Source organism: Molothrus aeneus, chromosome 3 (assembly GCF_037042795.1).
Source record: "Molothrus aeneus isolate 106 chromosome 3, BPBGC_Maene_1.0, whole genome shotgun sequence".
NCBI lineage: Eukaryota > Metazoa > Chordata > Aves > Passeriformes > Icteridae > Molothrus > Molothrus aeneus.
This window is the reverse complement of record NC_089648.1, coordinates 37,456,947-37,479,270: the sequence shown is the minus strand read 5'-3', so window position 1 is coordinate 37,479,270 and position 22,324 is coordinate 37,456,947. Positions and strand designations below refer to the sequence as shown.

The 22,324-nt window shown below is 38.8% G+C and overlaps 1 protein-coding gene across 1 annotated transcript in view; it reads left to right on the top strand.

The window, feature by feature from the left end:
* Positions 1-8,566, top strand: part of PDE10A (phosphodiesterase 10A) — a 166,665-nt gene extending 158,099 nt beyond the window's left edge. The window contains exon 22 of the mRNA XM_066546695.1: positions 3,891-8,566. Within this exon, the coding sequence (XP_066402792.1) occupies positions 3,891-4,008 (118 nt within the window). The 3' untranslated portion in view covers positions 4,009-8,566. The remainder of the gene's footprint in view (positions 1-3,890) is intronic.
* Positions 8,567-22,324: the final 13,758 nt, after the last annotated feature.

The window sequence follows — 22,324 nt, the reverse complement described above, 5'->3', positions numbered from 1 at the left end:
AAAAGAAATATCCAGAAAACATTCAGCAGTTGAGAGCATAGGAGTAGTAACACTGGGGTCTGGGAGAAGCAGATGTAACTTTCTCCTATAACACAGTGGGTGTGGAGCTTGGGTTGTTCTGGAAAAGAGGCAAGAGTCCTTTATGTGTTGGCTGCTTCTCCACTTGAATGATGGTGGATTGCTTTGTAGGTAGTTCTGTCCAGTAATTATATCCTGGGCCTTAGCAATCTTTCCTGACAAAAAGTTTGCTGAAACCAGTGAATGCTTCATGAAAATTGTCAGGTTAATCCATATTTTCTAGAAAACCGCAATTGTTTCATAAAATGTCTGCCATCTCTAGTTGTATTGAGTGGTTAAAGATCTGTTTTTCTATGCTCTTACTAGTATTCTCTCATGCTTTCTGTTATGTTGTGGTCCCTAAATTCTATCTTAAATTGAACTTTTTCTTTGTCCTGTATGACCTTTTGTGGATCTTGTGGACTAAATTATTTCTGTTAAGTAACAGACAAATGCCTTGAAATTAATGCAGTAGTTAGCAAAAAAATTTCATTCACACACAAACACTTTTTCATATAGCTGTGAGAAGAATATGTAGGTCTATGTCATTGTTAGAGAGGAGCACCTTATGAAAACAGTGAGTATCTAGGAGCCATCATTAATAGTCATCTGCCACTAAGGGACCTCTGCTGGGCATGGCTATGCAACTATTAGATGTGGAAGGAATATTCAGGAGGATTGGAAACTATACCTCTGTAGTTTTAATGTGAATGGGGCTACAGCTGGAATTTTGTTTAGTGTCTATGCTTTAAGGAGAGTAGATAAAGACATGAACAAACCAGAGAATGTAAAGAGCTGAAGGAATGATTTGAGATCTTAGTAGAGAGAGACTAAATAATGCATTTGGTTTATCCAAGAAAATTATAGACTCTCAAAATGGTTGGGTTAGAAGATCCCTTGGAAGAGATCATCTAGTTCAGTCTCCCCTCTGTGGGAATGGACATCTTCTGCTAGAACAGGCCCAGAGCTTCATCCAGCCTGGCCTTGAACACTTCCAGGGATATGTCATCCACAGCTTCTCTGGGCAAGTTGTTCCAGTGCCTCACCACCCTCACAGTAAAGACTTGATCAAAATCAAATTTTTATAACACTTAATGGAAACTGGGCCTTAGAGAGGCTAGGTGGAGTGTTTAAAACTGCACAGTATCTTTACAGGGGCAGCAATCTTGGAAGATACCTATCTTTGGATTTCTGGCCATGTGGATATCCCAATGAGGCTTATTTGCAAAATTGGCCTGTTTTACTTCATGGCTCATCTTTTAGAACTCAGATGAGGATATTTAAAGTTGAATTGTGGATATCGAACACCCATGTAAGCACGTGCTCTAGATAAAGGTTCTCCTTAATTCTGAAGGTCAAGCATGAACATCTTTTCAAGAGTTGGTTTCTCTGTAGAAGGTGTGATGTCTGAAGTAAAAGCAATCAGACACCTGGCAGAGATTATATGATTGTTTTTATATTCCAGAAATTATGTTTGTTGTTTGTAATTCAAATTGTTATAATGGTACTTCTGAAAGCTACACTGGCACAGTCTCCACACTGGACAGAGCTCTGGACAGACAGCTCCTTGTCTTGCTGTTGTGCGTTGTTTAGTTTAGATTGTGGTAATGCAAAACTGAAACATAGATGAGTAGATAAAGCCTCTGCAGGACTAAAGAGCTTCTTGAAAATCCATACCCTGGCGTAAAGTCTTCTGAGGAGCAGTTTGGTAGTTTTATCTTAGCCTTGAAATGATGCTCTGCTTTTTATTTGAAGAGAATGAAGAGGAAGTTTGAGGGTTAAGACTTGGAGATGGAGAACAGGAAATCAGAACACAGATATAACTTCAGGTGCACAGGCAGAAAAAAAAAATGTTATTACAGGGTCTAGAATATTCCAAAATATTTCAAATTGCTGATTTTGCTCTACATTTTTGTTTTTCCTTTATTTTTGATGGGTAACTGTTATTTGTGTGATCAGAAGGAAACAGCCTCATTTTTTTTTTGGTGTTTCCTTAGTTGCCGACTGAACCAATTTTTATATCACCTCTTCACCAGCGGGGCTCATTCTTGAACACAATATTTAAGCTGCTGTGTCCTTGTGTTCTTTGAAACTCAGACACCAGCTGCAAATAATAGCAGCAAAAGCAGCCGAGGCAGCATGTCAGCATCAAGGCTTTTATTTTTAGAACCTCTGGGCATTTATTACAGACATTAGGAGCCAGGGCTTCATTGGGAGCTCAAAGGCAAATGAATCATATTATCTATACCTTACCAAAAAAAGAAAAAAATCAGCACTGGTTTTCCATAAAGTAAGGTCGTCTAGAAGGTTTTCATGTCTTGTAATTTATTCCACATTTTTAAATGTTTTCCTTGTCATCCTGTGTAGATCAAAGCTATTAGACCACCTGTGTTACATGTATTAGCCATGTACTCAGTAGGTCTACAAAAGTATAAATACATGGTAGTGTATTTATTTGGAGGATGAAGTGATTTTTTTCCCCCCTTTATTTCAGACCATATAATTTGAAACTATTTTGCTTGTGCTTTTGGGTCTCTCAATTCTTAATGAAATTTATATCATTTTAAAATATTTTGGCTGCAATTCTCATTACTTTCCCAGGTCCAGGAAGGAGACAGAAATAGTGATGCTCCATTTTTTCTGATCCTTAGTGCCTGATTATATTAGCTGAGGCTCAATGCCATATTAATGCTGACTTCATAACTTCCAGCTGGACTGAAGCACTGGCAGAGCATTTTCCTGCAGAAAATGGTGCAGGGGTTACTCTAGAGGGCACCAGCCTTCTTTTGTAGACTTCATCAGATCATGACTTCCACCACCCCCAGGAAGTGCAACACTTTCTCCTCTTACTTGTATGCTGTGCTTTCAGATTATTTGCTGTTTTAGCAAATGTTTTGACAAGGCTTTGACATAAAAATCAGAAGAGCTCTGCCACATAAATTCCCATGTAATATCATGGTATGACATATCATGGGAGACCTTTTAGTACTGTTGCCATCCTGTTTGTTTACCAAAGGCATCTAAGAACTGTTGCTTTAGTAACTAGGGATCTGACAGGATGAAGGTGAAACATTTGTCTGTCTGTGTTTGAAGACTGAATGCTGAGATTTGGCCATTGGTTGCAAGGCCTGTCATCAACACAGACTTCCCAATCATTAGAGTGGTACTGGTGCGCAGCAAGTAAGACTATGGATTTGTACCCCCTTCAGATTGTTAAAACATTACCAGCTTCATTTCTCATCATTTTGTGGCTTATGAACAGAATTTTGAATTTAAGGATTGGCCAGGCTGTGAGGCACTAAAATACATTTATATCTCAAAGAAGGGGTGCCCTTTGAATGTAGACTGCTAATATGATTATCACAACAGTAGTTGAAAATTGATACTATGATCCTGGTATGCAACATTTTATATACTGTCAGGCAGCCCTTTTGCAGGAGTTTCAGAAAGTGTAATCTGCTCCTGTGCTCCAGAGTGCAGTCTTGTCTCTCTTGGGTCAGAGCTGGGCTTTCCTGCAGCCATGAGGGCTATAAATTTGTCCTGGAAGCAGGTGGTAACCTCTCGCTTCAGGGCTTGCCTTGGGGAAGGAAGGTGTACTGTAGGCTAGGATAGAGTTGACATGGATATGAGTCATACAGAATTACAGAATGGGATAGCTGAAGGCTGAAATAATGTGTAGATGATAAAAGCTTGATTACATACAGGTACTAATATAAATATACTTACATAAATATAAATCTCAAAATATAGTACAGGAGACATTATTGTGAGGAAGAAGTAAATCTCAGTCAATTTATGAACCGTATCTTACCTTCAATTTTTTGCATCTCCAGGGACAATCTTAACCAATGGGAGAAAGTAACGAGAGGTGAGGAAGCCTCTATATGGATTTCTTCTCAGTCCCTTGCTCCTGGGACCTCAGATTCTCTTCCTGTGAAGATTGATGACTGAACAGCAGCAACAGATTGCTTTAACCTGAAAAGCACCCCTTCTTGTTTTGGGGATTGTTTTTTTGTTTTGTTTCATTTTTATTTGAAAAAGAAAAAAAAAAGGAAAAAGGAAAGCTGCAAAATGCTAAGAAGTAGACCTGCCTGGGAAGGTAACACCCATGGAGTTACCTCAGCTAAATGACTCTGGCAGCCAATCTCCTGACCTACACCAGTGACACAACGTAAGCAGAGGGAAAATGACAACCCAGATGTTTTGGAGTCAGCTATCAAAAGAGAACTTACAACTTGTGAATATAAAAGACTGGCCTTATCTCATGGGCTACATTGCTGAGGCCTTAATTTAAAACTGATGGGGGTGGGAGGGGAATCTTATGGGGTACTTCTAAATTGTATCTTTCTAATAAGGGTTTCAATGGTACTTTTATTATACCGTACTGTGGCTGGCTTCAACACCAGTGTCACTTGGGAGTTCTTGGCTATAAATAGAACAATATACCCATTGCTATTGTGAATGTTTATGTGTGATCTACTTGTAATCAGTTTGAACTCCAGCAGAATCCTTGGAGACTATAATTTATGCTTAGGTTACAGTGAATTCTCTTGCTGCAAACTAAAGGAAAACCAACATTCAGGTTAAAGTGTTAAAGTACTTCATTAAGCATCATGATGCCAATTTTCTGTCACTCACAAGGGAAATGCTGATAGAACTAGTGATGGTGCTTTGTTCTTTAGGATGTTTTTTAAAACTAGACAACTCCTTCCTTAAAACACTGGAAGTACTGGTTAATTATCCCTGATATAAGAGGGAGTTTCAGGTTGGAGTTTTTGTATTCATAGTGACAGAAATATTGGATAAAATTTAAATGTGACAGCAAAGATTTCCTTGCCTGGCTCACAGTTAAGTCATCATTTTTATTTCTACCTGCTGAGCTGTATTTTAAAAGATATTGGAGACATACCTGAATTATGCTATCTGCTGGGAAGAAAAGCCTTGTCAGAAAAGTCAGGTCTGATGAGAAGGATTGTGGTACCATCACAATAAATCAAAAATGTTTTTTGTATTGACTAGCTTTTGTGTTGCACAGTAACACTGCATGTCTTCAACTGCTTTTTCCCCCATCCCAATATGAGTGAAATTAGGAAACTTCTCCATTTGTCTGTTTGTTTTTTTCCCCTAGTTAGAGAAATTTCCAAGTTTAGAAATGGCTTTCTTAGTGAAAGAATAGCTGACTGAAGAAAAGTACACTAAATGGTGTGTTTACAGTTCTGTGCTGACTTAGGCCTCAGCCTTACAAATTTATGCACAGACTTACATGTAATGCCACTCTTATAAATTTAGTGCAATTGTACAGAATATGTTTCACAACACTTAATTTGCCTTTGTCTTTCTCTTAAAAGTAATGAGGAAAAAAAATCTTCATAGTGATCCACACAGTAGGTGAAAACACAGTCTTTGCATACCTTTCACATACAGCCTATACTGCATTATGTGCTTTTTCACAGATAATGCACTCTTGTGGAGGTTCCGTGATAACATGGCCATTGTGTAACTGCAACACAATTGTAACAGTAGTGACCTAAAGACAGAACACAGCTTTTCTTTTTCCATCTCCTGTCTTTTGGGCTCTATTGCTCTAATAGGCATGCCAGCTTTTGGGTTTCATGTGAACAACTTGGCCTCTTGAGTTTTGCCTTCTGTTATGGTCGAGCACATGCCAGTATCTGTTTATGTGTACAGTGCGTGATCCGTAGTCGCAGTATGTATAAATGCACCTAAGCCTTTGCTGTACATAGAGATCCCACAGGCTGAGAATTCAGTATGAAGTTATCTTATTTGTATGATGCATGTTACCTAGCAACAGCCCCATAATTTTTTTTTTTTTAGCTTGCCTTACCAATTCTAAGTGCAGAAATTCTTTGGTAATCACAGCAAACTGGTTTGGAATTGAAAAAAAGCAAAAACAAAAGAAGGAAAACATGGCAGGAAACAATTACAGCAAAGTAGAATGAAAAATATCTCATGCTGTGTCCTCTATTTTGCTCCTTAGCCATTCTGTTTCAGCTAAATAATGTAGATGCACCCTTTTGTCCACTAAAAGTTCTTTTGAGACAGAATCCACGATTCCTAATTTACATGGAAATTATCTAAATCTATGGTGACTATAGAAATGCTCTTTGAAATTCAGATACCTCAACAACTGGATGGAATATTTTTCTTTGCAGGTTAAGTATATTGCCTAAGCATATCTGCATTAAATATATTTGCCATTATTTTCCCTTTTTTTTTTTCCTTTTCCATTTAAAAATGCTGATTTAAAAGCATTGCAAAAGTATTCCTTATCACACTAGATCTGTGTGTATGGAAAGCTTTCCACTCATCTTTTACTCACTGACAGTAAAGATAACTTTACTAGTTCTGTTTCCTGCCATTAAAAATGTTTGGCAGTATCACACACTGTTATGTTTTGAAGTTTGTAAGTACTGATAGAGGGCATGTTTCCCTGGCAGATTTGTCAAATTGGCACTAAGTTGTTTTATTAATGTCACAAGTGAATTAGCAACTGTTTCTATCATAGAACTATCCAAACCACATAAAATGTTTGCTATAGTATAGTTTCTATTAGAATTTTAAAAAATTTGCTCCAGTGGCTGTGATTTGGTTTGATTTCCTGGTGTATAAAAGGAGAAAGGTAATGACAAAATAGTACTTCTTGTTATGACCTAAACCAAAAAAATAGTCACGATGAGCTGATTTATTTAAGCAAATGTAGTCTGTCTTAGCATTTGCACAGTACAGATTTGTATGTGTAAATATTTTGAAAAAAATACTTGTACCTGCACTTCCAAAGTCAAATCCACCAAAAGTTAGAACTTTGGAGCTGCATTTGAATTTGATGAATCAAAGACATGTTGAAATTTAATTGTTCAAAGTTTTGGACTCAAACTCGCATTTGATTAAGACATCTAGGTTTATAAGACATCTGACTCATTAAGTTAAATTATCAAAAGTCACTCCTCCTTGCATTTTTATCCTACTAAAACTCATCTTGCCCAAAAGAATGTATAAAAAGCTTAACAGAGCTTTCCTTTCCTAGAAGTGTTAGATTTTATATTCTTAGAATTGCATTTTTCTTGGTAATAATTCCAGCTGCTTTTCCCTCCTACGTCTAGTAAAGGTAAAAACACTGTTTGAAGCTGTAACTGAGCATTTCTAGTGTATTGTAAAAATGTGCCTGAAAGGTATGCACTAAGTGAGAAAAATAGATGACATAGCATGATACTCATCTGAGATGTTGCATATTTTATTACAGCATGAAAAATTCCATTGTTGCAATTAATTTATTAATTTTGCATGGTTTTGCAACACTCTACTGTAATGATTCAACTCATGGCAGTAATTTTTTTTCTATAAGTAATCATTAGAGAAATGAAACAGGGTTTTTTAGCTGAAGTATATGATCAAGCATATTGAATTGGAAGGGACATGCAGAGTGGAATTCATCTTTTTATGTGACACAGATTTCTTTCCTGTGTGTAAACTTAAAACAGTGTGATCAGTTTGCTGTGACTGCACTTAGAGCATATAGTGTTAAAATTGTAGGAGTAGCAAAAAGCACTGTTCATGTTCAAAAATAGAGATTATTAGATGCTCAAATCAATAATGACCCTCTTGAAATAATGCATTTGCCTCAAACACTGTGATATTGGACCAGTTCTGTGAAGTGGAACAATTAATTTATTAATTCGAAACACAAAAAAGGCTTTCTGCACACTACTACAAAGAAGTTAATGTTCAAACTTTAGGTTCTCTATCCCAATCTAGCAAAGGCACATCATAACTTTTGTTTGCTTTCTGACCAAAAACTGTGCTCGATTGTAATACGGGTGTATACTCTGTCAAATAAACCTTAAATAACGGACTGCTTTCTAGGGTAGATCAAACTGATTTGTAGAGTAGTTTCATAAATATTCCAAATTCAGGTTGGGCTGTAATGTGGAGAAGACAGAACTTCAAGGTAACAACATTCAACTTTACTACATTTAGTGAGCTGAAAAATTTGTTTTATATATATATATATTTACACACACACATATATATATATATATGATACATATAAACTATCTTTGTAAAAATATGCAAGTGCAATAATTTAAAGAGGTCTTAACTTTGCATTTATAAATTATAAATACTGTACATGGTGTGTAATTTTTTTCATGTATTCATTTGCAGTCTTTGTATTTAAAAAACAAACCTAAACCTTTACTATTACGTTTGTACAATAGAACAGTAAGCATTTATTATGATATAGTTAAGTTGTAAATAAATTCACAAACCAAACAGCCAGTACATATGCATATATGGGTGTCCTATTGTGAAACCTGTTTTTGCTTTTACTGCTGGCTTTAGCACAGCAAGACGACTTCTGTGGATATGTAATTATACATATAAATATATGTATGATACATAAAATATATTTAGAAATGTTCATAATTTTAATGGATATATCTATACATATACTTTGGTGTGAATATTACTGAATACAGAGTTTTTAATATTATTTTTCATGTTTATTTTTGCTATTATTGGGAGTACAAGTGAGGGATGGGAATGTGTGTGCATATATGTGTGTTTATACCACAAGTAAAACACGGCACAAAGTGATTCAAAACATGATGGAGTCTTTTGAATAGGCAGTGCCTTGTCGTTCCCTGTATTTGCAGTTTCCTGCTTAAGGTATGTTTTCCCAACATAACTTTTTTAAAATATAGTTTTATCACCTATTGCAGGTTCACTTTGTCACAAACTGCAAAGACATCTCCTTTTCTGTTTGCTCTCCTGCTGCCAGGAGCTTGCCTTGCTGTTGATGGACAACTTCCATCAGACAGAGATCCTTGCTTTGCCACTGTCTAATGTCAGTGCAGCTGATACAGAATCATTTGCTACCTTTGGGAATTACTGAAATACTTAGTTGCTGAATTGTAAAAAAAATAAACCTGCACCCAAATTTGTAAGGTCTACTCCAAAGCAATATTGGGCTTTAACAGCTGCCAGTATCCTGAAAATATAAGGTAGGTTCAGAGAACTGTAAAGCAAAATTCTGACCAACACATTAAAAATGAAATTAAAAAATAGCTGAAAAAAATAAGGGAGAAAATTAAATCTGTGTATTTCTCCACTTACTATATACTCTTGTGACCACTGCTTCCAGAAAGCTCTGTTTGCTGCAAGGGCCAGCTTTTGTGCTGAGAGAGAAAATGCACTGGCATTTGTTATAGGGTTTTTTCATTAAATTTAAAACTTTCTGAATTATTTGGAGGGAAAAGCAATAGAAGAGGAATGTTTCTCTACATAGGATTAATTAGTACTTTCCACTTCTTTCTGTATTTTTGGCAAGGATCTATATGCTGACGTCAATTAATGACTTTCTGGACAATATTTTAAAATTGGTGGTAGTCAGTCACATGCCTTTTTGCATTTTTCTGCTTGTTGTGCAGACTTAGCTCTTGTAGCACACCATGGTGCTTTGCTGTTGATGGTCACTGTCCCATTTGGTGTGCTTTCCTCAGCATTTTTAGCCCTTTGACATTGAAGAATGTCATCAGAAACATACAAAAATCAAGCCTGGGTATGTATATTTCCTTGCAGATAATGGAAAATATAAATGTAAAAGTACCTTAACTTAAGCTTATTGATATTTGAAGAGGAAATTAGTATTGCTGTTGGTCTTGAGGAAGTTGGAATTTGTCTTATTTGAAAATATCCAAGAGCTCTGGGACAGAAATATCAATGGCTTTCACCTGCTCAACAAGTATTGGAGATTACGTTTTTGTACTTATTTTGCTGAAGACAAATACTAAGGGCAAAATTCCCTTTCCTCAATCCATAGTCTGTCTTCCTGAGGTTAGAGAGAGAAGTTTTTTGCAATGTGTTTCAGTAGCATTCTGGAAGGGCTGCCTGTACCACAGGAGCTGCTTACAAAGATGAAGATCTTTGTCTCTGGGTCAAGCATGAGTTACAGAGAAATGCATTAGAAGGTAGCTCATGTGTGAATTATATCTGTTGTTTAAAAGTCTAAAAGAAAGGAGAAATCTCAGACTCTAGAAATATGAGAAGAATTAATTATAGCAGAAAAAGTTTTTTTGTTTTGCATTTGTTTTTTTGTTTGTTTGTTGGTTTGAGTTTTTTTTTTGTAACATTGCTGACAGGACTAAATGATTTTCACCATATCATCTGTTAACATGCAGCTGGCATTAATAGTTTTTCTTTTTTACAGCATTGCAAGCCCTGTGAATACAGGTGAGAATATATTTGTAGTGTTCTTTCTGTTTGTTTAGCTGTATTTCTGCTGCTTTTAGAAACAGCATCTGTTGTTAATATGCACTACTCCATTAGCCCATTAGAAATGAAAAAAATAGGCTTTTTAAAATAAATTTTAAAAAATTAAATCCAAAAGCAAATAAAGTGAAAAAAATTTTCAGAGGCTTCTTACAGCTACTGACTCTCTTAGGTGCTTTTGGAAGCACCTAAGAGAGTCAGTAGCTGTAAGAAGCCTCTGAAAATTTTACCATTAATGCAGTAGTATAGTGCAATGTAGTAGTGCTAATACTGCACTAACAGAAGTGAATGTGGTACAGTGACAGATATGGATAGTTTTGATGAACAAGTTCATCATAAAGATTAGAAGTGGTATAATAGGTAATGTTAATATCCAGCTAGTGAAGTCCTAGTTGTTTTCTGATACTGTCTCATGGAAAGAAAAGCATAGTCAATGTCAGTATGTAAAATAATGTATTTTACGTCTTGAGACAAAAAGAAAGCCACCTTGATGAAAATATGTAGTTTCTCATGTGAGTAGTGTGGGGAAAAAAGCCAGCAAATGTCCTTTTCTTCTGAACCTGAAAATGTACTGATGGTGGAGCAGAGGAGTGTTTTCAGTTCATTTGGAAAGACAATGGACATCTGTTACAATGCTACTTACAGACTTGAAGGAACAAAATTGTTCTGTGACGAATTTCCATTATGGCCTTGTGCAAGTTGCCAGACACTGGGTGGTTTGGGATTTTTTTCAATTTATTTAAGCCTTTAAACACTTTCTGTTTTTTGTGTGTTATGCATATTGGTAAGTACTCCTGGCTACATGCAGTTTAGAATTCAAGATATACATAGAGAAAGATATTTACTTTCCTGTCAGGTTGGGACAAATACCACAGGGCTGTGATGCTCTCAGCTGTGTTGCTGATGAGTACCTCCTTTTCCATTTTCTCTGGATGTGAGGGGAAGATTAAGAAATCATACTGAAAGCTTTCACGCTTACATATATGCTGCACCTTTAACATTTGAGCTGCTGCAGTGACATATAATCGTAAAAAAAATTCAAAGCCCTATAACTAAACACTGTAGCAAATTTTGCTTTAAATTTTTACTGACTTCTATTTGAGTACCTATGGCAAATTGGTTTGGGTACCACACCTGTGTAGTTCTTGTTCTGCAGTCACTTTACAGGTCCTGTTTCAGAGCTGCTGTTGAAAATAATTATTTGGATCCTTTAAACTATCTAAATCAGCTCCAGTCATCAGGCAACTTCCTGTTTTCCTGCTTTTTACTTTCTGCTGTTTAAACTTTGTGGAAGAGCAATTTCTTTTTTTTTTTTTTTCTTTCCCCTCTGAGGACTGCATAAGTAGAACAGACTGCCATCTCTACAGCCTTTTCTATAATTTCAATTTCTGTGAGCTGAATTTATTCCCAGTGATTGAAAGTGTAAAGCTATTCTGCAGGGCTGTGTTTCCAAAGTTTATGTAAAGTACAGAGAACAGTGTCTACTGAAGACTGAATTAATAGGCTGGAATTTGCAAAGGAGATCTTAATTTCTTCCTACCCTGAGACAAATAATTTGCATCCCGTATTACATACCTGAAAGGCTTGGAATGAAGTGAGTGCTGTGCCATATGAGAATAAGGTGAGGGCAGCTGGGAAATGAAAGATGAGCTATGCACATAGGGAAGCCACTGGTCAGCCTAAACTAAGGAGGCTGATCTGAAATCTCAGCTCCCCAGTCTTCCTGCACAGTTAATTTTCCTGTGAATTGCATAAGGCCCTCATGCAAAATCACTGTCTGCCTCAGAAGCATCATGCAATACTTATCAAGAGCTTTCTGGAATGCTTCAGATGGTGTCTTCATGTTGGCATAGATTAAATGGATGTATTTGGGAATCCTGGTACTTTCTTTTGAAGCTGAACTGTATTATGAACCTTTTTAGGAAGTGACAAGAAAGGACTACAGGGTGAATTCAAGATGATTTTTCATTTACAAGACCTCTTACCAATTTTCTGAGTTTAATTGAGCCTGTGTCATAGATGAAGCCTTTTGTGTATCTTATTCCTTTTGCTGCTGGCTTTCAGTCACAGTAAAACAGAGTTTGCAGGATTTGATGAGCTTCCATTTTCTTAAATATCTAACCTCCATCTGAAAAAGCACTTCTGACACAGATATTTCCCCTCCCCAGGAATACTGATGCTATGGGAAATGCTGTAGCAGACATTCACATGGTAAACAGGAAATATTTTTTTTCACATTCTTTCAACTGGAACGTGTACCAAGAGAGGATCTTTGTCATAATTTTCAGTCAAGTCAGTCAATATAAAATGTACCATGGGAAAACTGGAGTGGAACAGTATTCCTTTTGCAGATGTGGGAAGGCTTTTTGTCAGGGACACATCACTAACTCTTTTTCTGTGTTTTAGTAGAAACTCTCTATTTTAAACAAGAGAATCCTGTGACTGAGAATGCTGTAATTTCATGTTTATGCTGCTGCAGTCAAGGTTAATGTGGTTGGCACAGCTTGGAATTGCCTTTTCTATGAACTTTACAGGGTAGGCTGATGGTTGTAGCCCATTTTGTTTCCTTCCATAAGAGATATTATTGCCATTTTTGTCCTGAGTTGAGGGGAATACTGGAAACTGCAGCAGACAGAGAGGATAGGCTGGAACAGAAGGAATTCTTTATCTTTCTAGAGCTTGTATCTTCAAGTTTTCCTGGAGATAAACTGGTTGGGAACATCAGTTTCACTAGGGCTACTTTCACCTTGAAAAAAAAGTAAAATAAATAGACTATGTTATGTTCTATAATAAGGTTAGAAATAATTAGAAACCAAATTTGAACTGTGTAATTCTCCACAGTACAACTCAGGGTTAGTCCAAATTTTTCACATGCTTTTTCCTGTGCATGTCCATAAAAGCAACTATTTTTAAAATGCATGGTTTTCCCACAGCCTTGTGTGCTTCTTCAGCACTATACATTGCAATCACTATCTGTTTAAAACAGAAGTAACATAGGAGAAAATGTAACATGCTCTAATTTCTACATGCCAAGAAACGATGAGAGGGAAATGCTTGTGAAAATTCCTCTAGAGAGTGATATTTAAAAAAACAAAAAAAAAAAACCAAAAAAAGATCAACACCTTTTTTTTTTATACTGAGAACAGTTGCATTTAACTTTATAATAAACTGTCTGGATACTTCTTCTTCAGCTTATATAGACTCCAAATAGCTACTGTGATCATTGGAAATAATAGAATCTCAACATTTATGGCAGCAACAGGCTGAGAATATGCAGAAATGTGTTTCCTAAATAAATGATGAAAAATAACTTACAAAGGCAAAACAGTGATGTATTAAAATGCTGAGAAATGACTTTTTCAGGGATTTTTAGAATGTTGCCAATCCCCAGATTGCTGAAAATTGTATGTTTGCGGAGCAGGCAGGGAGAGCTTTAAAAAGCTGCAGTCACTTTTCTCTCTTGTAGTCACATAGAGCTGTGACTGTGAGGGATCTCACCCAGGAATTGTTCTGCACATCACTGTCACTGCACTAACAGGATCAGAGGGTGTTCTGTAAGTCCTCTCTGTTAGACAAAGTAAGTACCAATGGTAAGGTCATCTCTGCCTCTCACCAAAGCCACAGGCATGAAGACACAACCAAACCAACTGTTCCTCTGGTCAAAAAAGACTTTGAGACAGGAGACCATGGTCATCATCTCTGCTCCCAGCATTATTAACTGGTGGAATCCACAGGAGCAGAGCTGATGTGAAATCCTGCCCAAAGGGCCTGGGGCTGCAGTGTATTCCCAAACAGAAACTCCTCTGATCACAGGGGTGGTGAAGCCCAGCTTCCTATTGATTTGCATTATTTTCCTTAGATTTGAAAAATTTAAGTTAGGCTTTCTGCCATCTTTACATGTGCTTTTTGAATTCTCCTCTGTTCTCTATTACAAATCTTCCCTTACTGTGCTTTGGCTATGACACACAGACTCACATATTCTGTAGAAGCTGGCTGAAAGAATGAAATTTATGGGGTGGAGCCCAGTCCTTAACAGAACTGTTTAGGTGGCCCTAAACAGCCACCTATTTTATCAAATATGGAACTTTGTTATTTATGAGGCTGTTCTCTGAAGTTTGTGTAATCAGCCAATGCATTCAAAAGGTTTATGGTGGGAGAATGAAGGTGCCAGGGAGTGGGAGGTCTAGTGTGACATTTCTGAAAAGCCACCTAAGATATCACACTGTGCCTTACAGTTCAAAGTTTAACTTTAGAATTATGGTAAAACATTGGCATCTATTGAAGCCCCACATACTGTATGAATGCTGGCAAACTTTTGCTTTTGCCATTCCTGATACACAAACTAAACACTGCAACTTGCCAGCAGTTTCTCAGAACAAGTCTGGGCACCTTGTTTTTCTCCTTTTAAGGTGCATTGTGCAGAGACACTTCACCTCTGTCTGCAGTGGGGAACAATGCTTCCTATCAGACAAGCCTGGCTTTCAGGACTTTGGACTACATACAGGTGTTTCTGGTACAAAAGTGTGAGTAGGAAACTGGAATGGAGAGAAAGAGTTACAGAGAAGATACTTAAAAACTATCTTAGGTTTTGTCTTGTTAAGGAATTTTGATTTTTTAAAGGATTTAGGATTAGAAATTCTCTTAAATCTAATCCTGGAACTTGGAGCTGGTGATGACATGAGCCTTCCCTGTGAAACTGTTGGGACTGGATGCTGTGACTGTTGAATATCTGGACTCTGGTGCTGTTCTCATATTCTGTAAACACTTTTTGATGGATGGGTTTTATTTAAGGGCTCCATTTTTTCCTTTGCCTGCCCTGCACAGCAATCAGGTTTGAATTATCCCAGTTTGATGGTGAACCTCCCTCACTCATCTTCCTGCTTTGTTCCTGTTTTCCCTCTGCAGCCTAGAGCTTTCATCTCCATCATGGTGACATGAAAAAATTTGGGCTGGACTCTGGCTGCATTCATGTGGGTTTCCACAGAAGGGTCCTGCTGAATCCTTTCATAAAGATCAGCCTAAAGAGGGACTGAGACAGGTGTAAAGGCTTTAATCATAGTCAGCTCCTGAAATTAATGCCCATTTAGACTCCAAAGGTAGCAGTGTAATTAGTGCTGGTTGGCAGTGACCTCAGAAGACCTACTCTAATAATGCAAATGCTGATTGCTCCCATTCCCCAGCTTTGGATCTTGCCTTTGACACAAGTGCTGGTGTGGGCCCAATTACAGAGCACAGATTACACATCTGGCTCAATACAGCATCCAGCCTGCTTCTGTGCCAGAGACAACTGAGAAAGAGTCTGCCCTCCTTCTGCCCTCATTCTGCCCCTTCCATAACCATAGTCTGCCTCTGATTAATGCCATGGGCCTGTGCAGCCTCTGAACTGCTCCATAGATCTGAGCACAGGGCCACTCCAGCTGCATTAGCCTGGTTCAGGCTCCTCACCGAGGCTTAAGAGCAAAAATAACCAACCTTTCAAATGGATCCCCTGCCCTGGACTTGATGGTGTCTTTGTATGTAATAGCAATATGAAATTAAAGCAAATTGAACTTGTGACTGTGACAAAGTACATAACAACCGTAAGATATTTGCATTTCAGGGCATTTGGGGTAAAGATAATATCCATAAAACTTACACCAACCGATCTGATTTATTGGCAGCCTTTTCTCATTGTTTGCTCATTGCAAACAAAAGCCCCACTGAAGAAATAACAGTAGTGGAAGCAATGCTGTCACTTCTCTCCCCTTTAGACAAACATAGTTTAAGAACAGCAATAGCTCAGAGGTTGGAGAGGCTTTGTTTTTTGGTGCCTGCATGTTTCAAGAGTAACAAAGTTGTATTGATGCACCTATATTGGTGGTCATCATTCACAGAAGGGCTGGCTGGGAATGATCACTGCTGGGCACAGATGGGATCTTTCATGTTTATTCTAAACTATAACTGTGTCCAGCTGTTTTGTGACTCCTGAACATAAAGCAGAGATTCTTCCAAAGGAGGAGCTCAAGCTGCTCCCTGCCAGTCTGCAGAATGGATTCCAACTTAAGAACAGACTTTTGAGTCAGGCAGATATGATGACCAGTGATGTGCTCAAAATGTGCTAAAGTGGTTGTCATCTATTTTTCAGGAATCCTTGTAGCCATGATATTTTCTGAAAAATCCCTTTGCCAGGATTTTTTCTCCTGAGAAGCCTCAGAGGAAAAGAAAAACAATAATTATCTGCTGCTGGGGAATGCAACAGGTGCATCTTTGATTGGTCCATGTTGGTTGTTTCTAATTAATGGCCAATCACAGTCAGCTGGCTTGGATTCTCTGAGAGTCACGAGCTTTTGATATCATTCCACTTCTTTCTTTGCTAGCCTTCTGATGAAATCCTTTCTTCTATTCTTTTACTATAGTTTTAATATATCATTTTCTTTTAATATAATATATATCATAAAATAATAAATCAGTCTTCTGAAACATGGAGTCAAGATTCTCGTCTCTTCCCTCATCCTGGGACCCCTGTGAACATCATCACAAGGCATGCAGTGCAATGCTGCTCAAACTTCTCAGAAATTGATTGAATTAGGTATGCTTTTAAGATTATTGTACAGCATTAGTATAGTGGTTTGAGTTTGTTTGTTAATTTATTTGGTTGATTGCAGGATTTTCTTCTTGATTTTGTTTGTGTGTTTATTTTTGTTTTGGTTTTCCATTTGTTTGGGTTTAGATTTCCTTCTATCTGCCCTGGAAACAAATTATGGGATTTTAAAGCTAATGCATATGTGATAGGATTAATGTGCCAAGGAGATAAGGGCCTAAGTTGATTGTGGCCCTAAAGCCAGGCAAACGTATCTGTTGCTCTCTGCCAGGGAAAAGGCTGTCTTCCACTTTATTTCTCATGCACTCTCACTATGTCATCAGCTTGTTTATATATTGATTCAGCAGCTTGATGCAGGTGCAGAACTCTGGTCTGATACTCATGAAAGCTCAGATTGTCTGTAGCTTTGTTAGATAATATGCTCTTAAGGCTTTCTATCCTTTTTTGTCTTTCACTTCTTCCACAGACCATTTATTGTGTGGTTTTGCCCCCTCTTTGATTTTAAGTGTACAGACTTGCTTATATCCTGTTTCTCATGTGACAGATCCTTCTGGTACAGAGTCAGCTCAAGTCACCTGAAATTCCTCAAGTCAATGTCTTGACTTGATTCTGCCTTTTAGTTTCTCACTAGATGTGAAACTCCATATAGATGCGGTGTGACTGTGTGAGGATACAGCAATTCAGTTTTGCTGGATTTGGCCTTTTGCTGGTACTCCATTCTGCATCTACCCAATGCTTCATCTTGGTCTAAGGCTAAAAACCTTGAGCCACTGACTGCTGTCAGCAATACAAATACCTCTTTCCTTGAAGATTAAAATATTGTTGATAGGAAAGACTTGGTGCTCTGCTGATGAAAGAAGTTTCCTTAGCACTGTATTTCTGGAGGCTAGCCAGTGTGGAGGAAAAACCCAAGCCTTGTTGGAGAAGTAGATGTAAGGTCTTGTTCCTTCAGAATCTTATTGTTTGAATTATCTGAATCACATGATCTCTCTAGAACCAGAAGAAGCCTCAACCTGCATGGAGGGTAGGATGATGGTCAAGGCCCTCTGCACTCCTGTGTTGACAGGAAGGCTGGTGCAAGACTTGGAAGGGAAATTGTACCAGTGAAAGAAGCAGCAGTGGTTAGCACAAGTCACTGGGGAGGTGAAGAGGCTATCCCAAAACCCAGGCTGAGGGTGTTGTGACTCCAGGATGATTTGTGACTGGAGTCTAGCTCTTGTGCAGGAGCAAGGAGTGCCTGTGGTAAGTTTGGGGGCTCTGGAAGTGGGCAGTGGGATGCAGACCTGTGCCTGACAGGGCCAGTCTGAAATCAAGCCTAGATCTGGCCTTAAGCCCTAGGCAGAAGCATGACTGAGGGAACATCAAGCCCAGGAGCTCATCCCAGTGCCAGGTGGGAGCCCTGGGGACAATGGGGCATCCAGACAGTGTCTGTGGTGATGGACGGGACCTGTCATGAGTGTGTCCCCACGTCTCTGGCTGGCTGTGTTGGGACAGGAGAATCAGGTGAGCACCTCAGTTCTGATACACTGGTTCCTGTCAGCCAGATGTGGCTGAAGAGCCACAGGTGGGAAGTTTAGGAGAGCAAGCCACATGGGCTGAAGCAGGCGAGGCCTTTGTGCCAGTCTGGGGCTAATGCATGAAAATTTGCTGCAGCAAGAAAAGCTGAGCATAACCCTCAGTAACTGACATGACACATGATGCAGGGCTGCCCCGCTCAGTGCCCTTATCCAAAACCTGACACTGAGCTTGGCACACGTGTGTGTCTTTTGCTAAGGGCATCCCAAGCTTCCCTGACTCTTGGGGAAGCTATGCTCAGCTGTACTGAGCTGCTTTGTCACACTTTTAAACCTCTCTTCCACCCTCATGTTCTGCAGGCAAAAATATCCCTCTGCCTCTTAGAGGAGGTATATTAAGAGGAGAAATGAAAATTTAGTTAACAAATCTTTCACTCTGCAAGTGCCAATTATGTGGGGGTTTTTCTCAGATGGTTTAAATGATAAATATAACTGGCTAAATTCAGAGTAACCATTTTCAACCTGTGTTTAGCACTGGATTGGGCTGCTTCTATTTTCAGGCTGAAGAAGAATTTGTGAGCCTGAAATCCCATCCAAGTTCTTATAAGTATATCAGTCAGTCTAATAAAAGAGATTACCTCTTCCTACAGACCTTGCCTCACTTACATTCTGCAGGCACTGTGACTACAACAACAGTGCTTGCTCATCTTTGCTGCTGCTTCTCTGCCACCTGCAGAGTGCAGCTTGCATGTACACGACAGAAGACAAGGGGAAGCACATCAAGGTATTTCCTGACTTTAAAGCATTTCATTTGCAAGCTTAAAGACCTTTGTGGAAACATACTAAAAGTTAAATTGGAAGGGAGCTCTAGAGCTCGCCCAGTCCAGCCCTATTCCATGTTGGACTAATAAATTTTGTTTGGATGCTCAGCACCATATCCAGTGGAGTTGCCAACACTTCCAAGCATGGAGCTTTCACAGCCTCTCTGTGCATGTTACTTTAGTGCTGAACCACTCTTTCTATGCAGATTTTTTCCCTTACATCCAACCCACTACTCCTGCCTCTCATTAGTGGTCTAATCTATGCGTGATACAAAAAAAACTTTTCCTGGGGTGGCCTGTGCTTCAGCCTCTCAGCAGTTTTAGTGTTCCTTTGCTGGACTTTCTTTGTCATTGTCTTGCTTGCTCTACAGACTGGACACCATGAGCCAGGCATGCCTAGCCATGTAAAATATAGGGGAATAAGAGTTTTCCTGTCTGCTGGCTATGCACTTGCTTGTGTGGCCTAGTGGGTGATTAGCTGGAGGGGGATAGAATATAAGAAAATAAAGATGGTGTAGGATGTAATCTTACCCCTAAGGAGTTGCAGCTGGGCCAATTATCAAAGATTAGGAACAGGCCTGACTTTAACAGGCCACAGCTGTAACCAATGAGAAGCAGAGTGCTATAAAAGAGAGGGTTGGCTGGTTGAGAAGGGAACTGGAGTTAGTTGGCTGCTTTGTGAAGAAGAGCGAGTGCTCTGAGAGCTGCCCACAAGAAACACCAAGAAGGTATGGAACCTTTGTGGTGAGGAGACAGCAGTAGGGAACCCCTGCAGTAAGATGACAGCAATTAGCTGCCTTCACTGCAAGGCACATGGCTGGCTCTTGTGCAATTTGCCAGAAAGAATCTCCCAAGTATCCTTCTGCAAAGCTCAGCTTGTACCTAGCATGTACAGCTGTGTGGGGTTAGAGCACCCCAGCTGTATGCTGCCTCTTTTTGGTCCTCAAGAGGTTTCTATTGGACAATTCCTCCAGCCTGTCAAGGTCTCGCAAACTGTTTTTTTTCTGTCTCCCTACTTTTTGTTAAGCATTTAATTTCCTGTTCTCTTGTGCTTGTTCCTATGTGATGCAGATGTGTTCAAGGACATAGTTCCCTTCCAGAGCAGTGTTTTCTTGTATTATAGACTAGAGAGGTACAGTGGGATTGGTTTGTAGAAGCAGACTAGTCTGAATTGCACTGGACATGGTCTTGGAAGGGGAAGGGCCTCTGCTGCCCAGAGCCTTTGGAAGCTCTTGCTTGACAGGATGTATGCATATTCCCTAGCAGGAGCTACAGGCCCTCAGGTGCTCATCCTTGCTATCTGCTCATTGAGAGACTCACTAAGGAGAAAAAAAATAGAAAATTCCTGCTCTTGAACTGTTCAACAAAATAATTTCGTATTTGGTTTATTTTGCTTCATGCCTTACCTTGTGCTTTACTCATCTCCTTCCCAAGCTTTAGATCTTAAAGCTTCAGCTTAAACAAGGACTAAATCAAAGGCTGATTTTGTGTAGAAGTTTTCAGACTACTGTGTTCTGCCCAGAGAGGAAATGAAGTGATAGCATCTGGGTATGAGCCTATCCCAGCCCAGGATGAGATTTCCCTTCAGGACCAGCCCACGTTGTATTCTGAATGGGAAAACACAATTAGTCTCTTCTCTATTACATATCTAGCCAGCCTAGAGATACATTTCTAGAATAATAACAGTAGTCTCCACAAGAGGGTTTTGTGTCAGTTTAAAAATAAAAAAGAGGAGCAAATATGACCAGTTAGGCAGATTCTCCTCAGCTGCAGCAGTCACTGCTTATCCTTTCTTCAACAGGAGGCAATATGCTTTTCTCTTGCAGGTTTTTATGGGAAAAATCATGACCTTCTTAGAATGCTCATTTCCATCCCTCCAGAACAAGTCAATCATAGGAACAATTAAATAGTTCTGGAATTAAAAGTGACATTTAGAAAGAAACAGGTAAAAATTGGGTGCCAAGGAGGGAAAATTAACTTTCCCCCTCCTCTTAGTGTCATATTGTTGATGAAAGAATAACATAGTTCTGCTCTATTAGATAACAGTTTATAAAATTTTCTGTGTCTTTCAGTTTCACAGTCTGTTTTCCTGAGTAGCAAGAGCAGTTAGGGTCTGCTCTTGGTCACCTCAGGCTGCTCACCTGGAAATTGGGAAAACTGGGAAAAGCAAGACATGGTCTGTAACACTGGAAATATATTCTTTTAATTCTTGAACTCCTAAAATCTTTCCAGCCATGCTACAAGTATGTTTTCTGCTGTATTCCCTCTTGAAGTCTCTTCTCCAGGCTAAATTGAATTCTTGCACCCGTGTACACTTTCTTCTCCATTATGGTTTGAACTTACTCTCTTCTGGAGTCCTCCTGTTGTCTTAAATGTTTCCTGAAGCATGGTGACTGAAACTGAACATAACATTTTGCCCAAGCCCCTTCTGTGTTGGGAACACTGACAAAAATATTCTCACTTGCTATGTGTTGAACACGGATTTTTCTGTATATCCCAAAATGGCATTTGCCTTGCTCACCACACTGACACTGTTCATTTGTGCTGACCAACCCATCCACCACATTCCCGAGTTTCCACTGAGCCAGCTGCTGCTGGCCATGGGGAAGCTGATTATTTCTGCAGATGTTGAAGTTCATCCAGCTGTTCTGAGAATTTTTCAGTTTATCAAGAGCATTTTCAGTTCCAATCCTGTCTCTAAGAATATCTGCATCCCCTCTCCATTCCATGTAATCTGCAAATTTAAGCATACTCTGTATCCCATCATCCATAGTGTAAACAAAAATGCTGGGAAAATTAGATACAGATTCAGGATAAATCTCCATATAGAATCACTTGTTACTTCTTCCTTCTGGACAGGGAGTCTTTATAAGTGCTCTTTGAGTGTAGCTGTATGGAGTTCTTGATGTTTTTGGTTTGCATTCATGCTAGCCTGTTGATCCAGATAATTTTTTTTTTGTTTTGCTTACTTAAAACAGTAGTACAAAAGACAATGCTAAAAGCCTAAGTAAATTAAAAATTCACAATTGCTTCTCTTGCACTAATGCTCTTGAACCATCATAGTG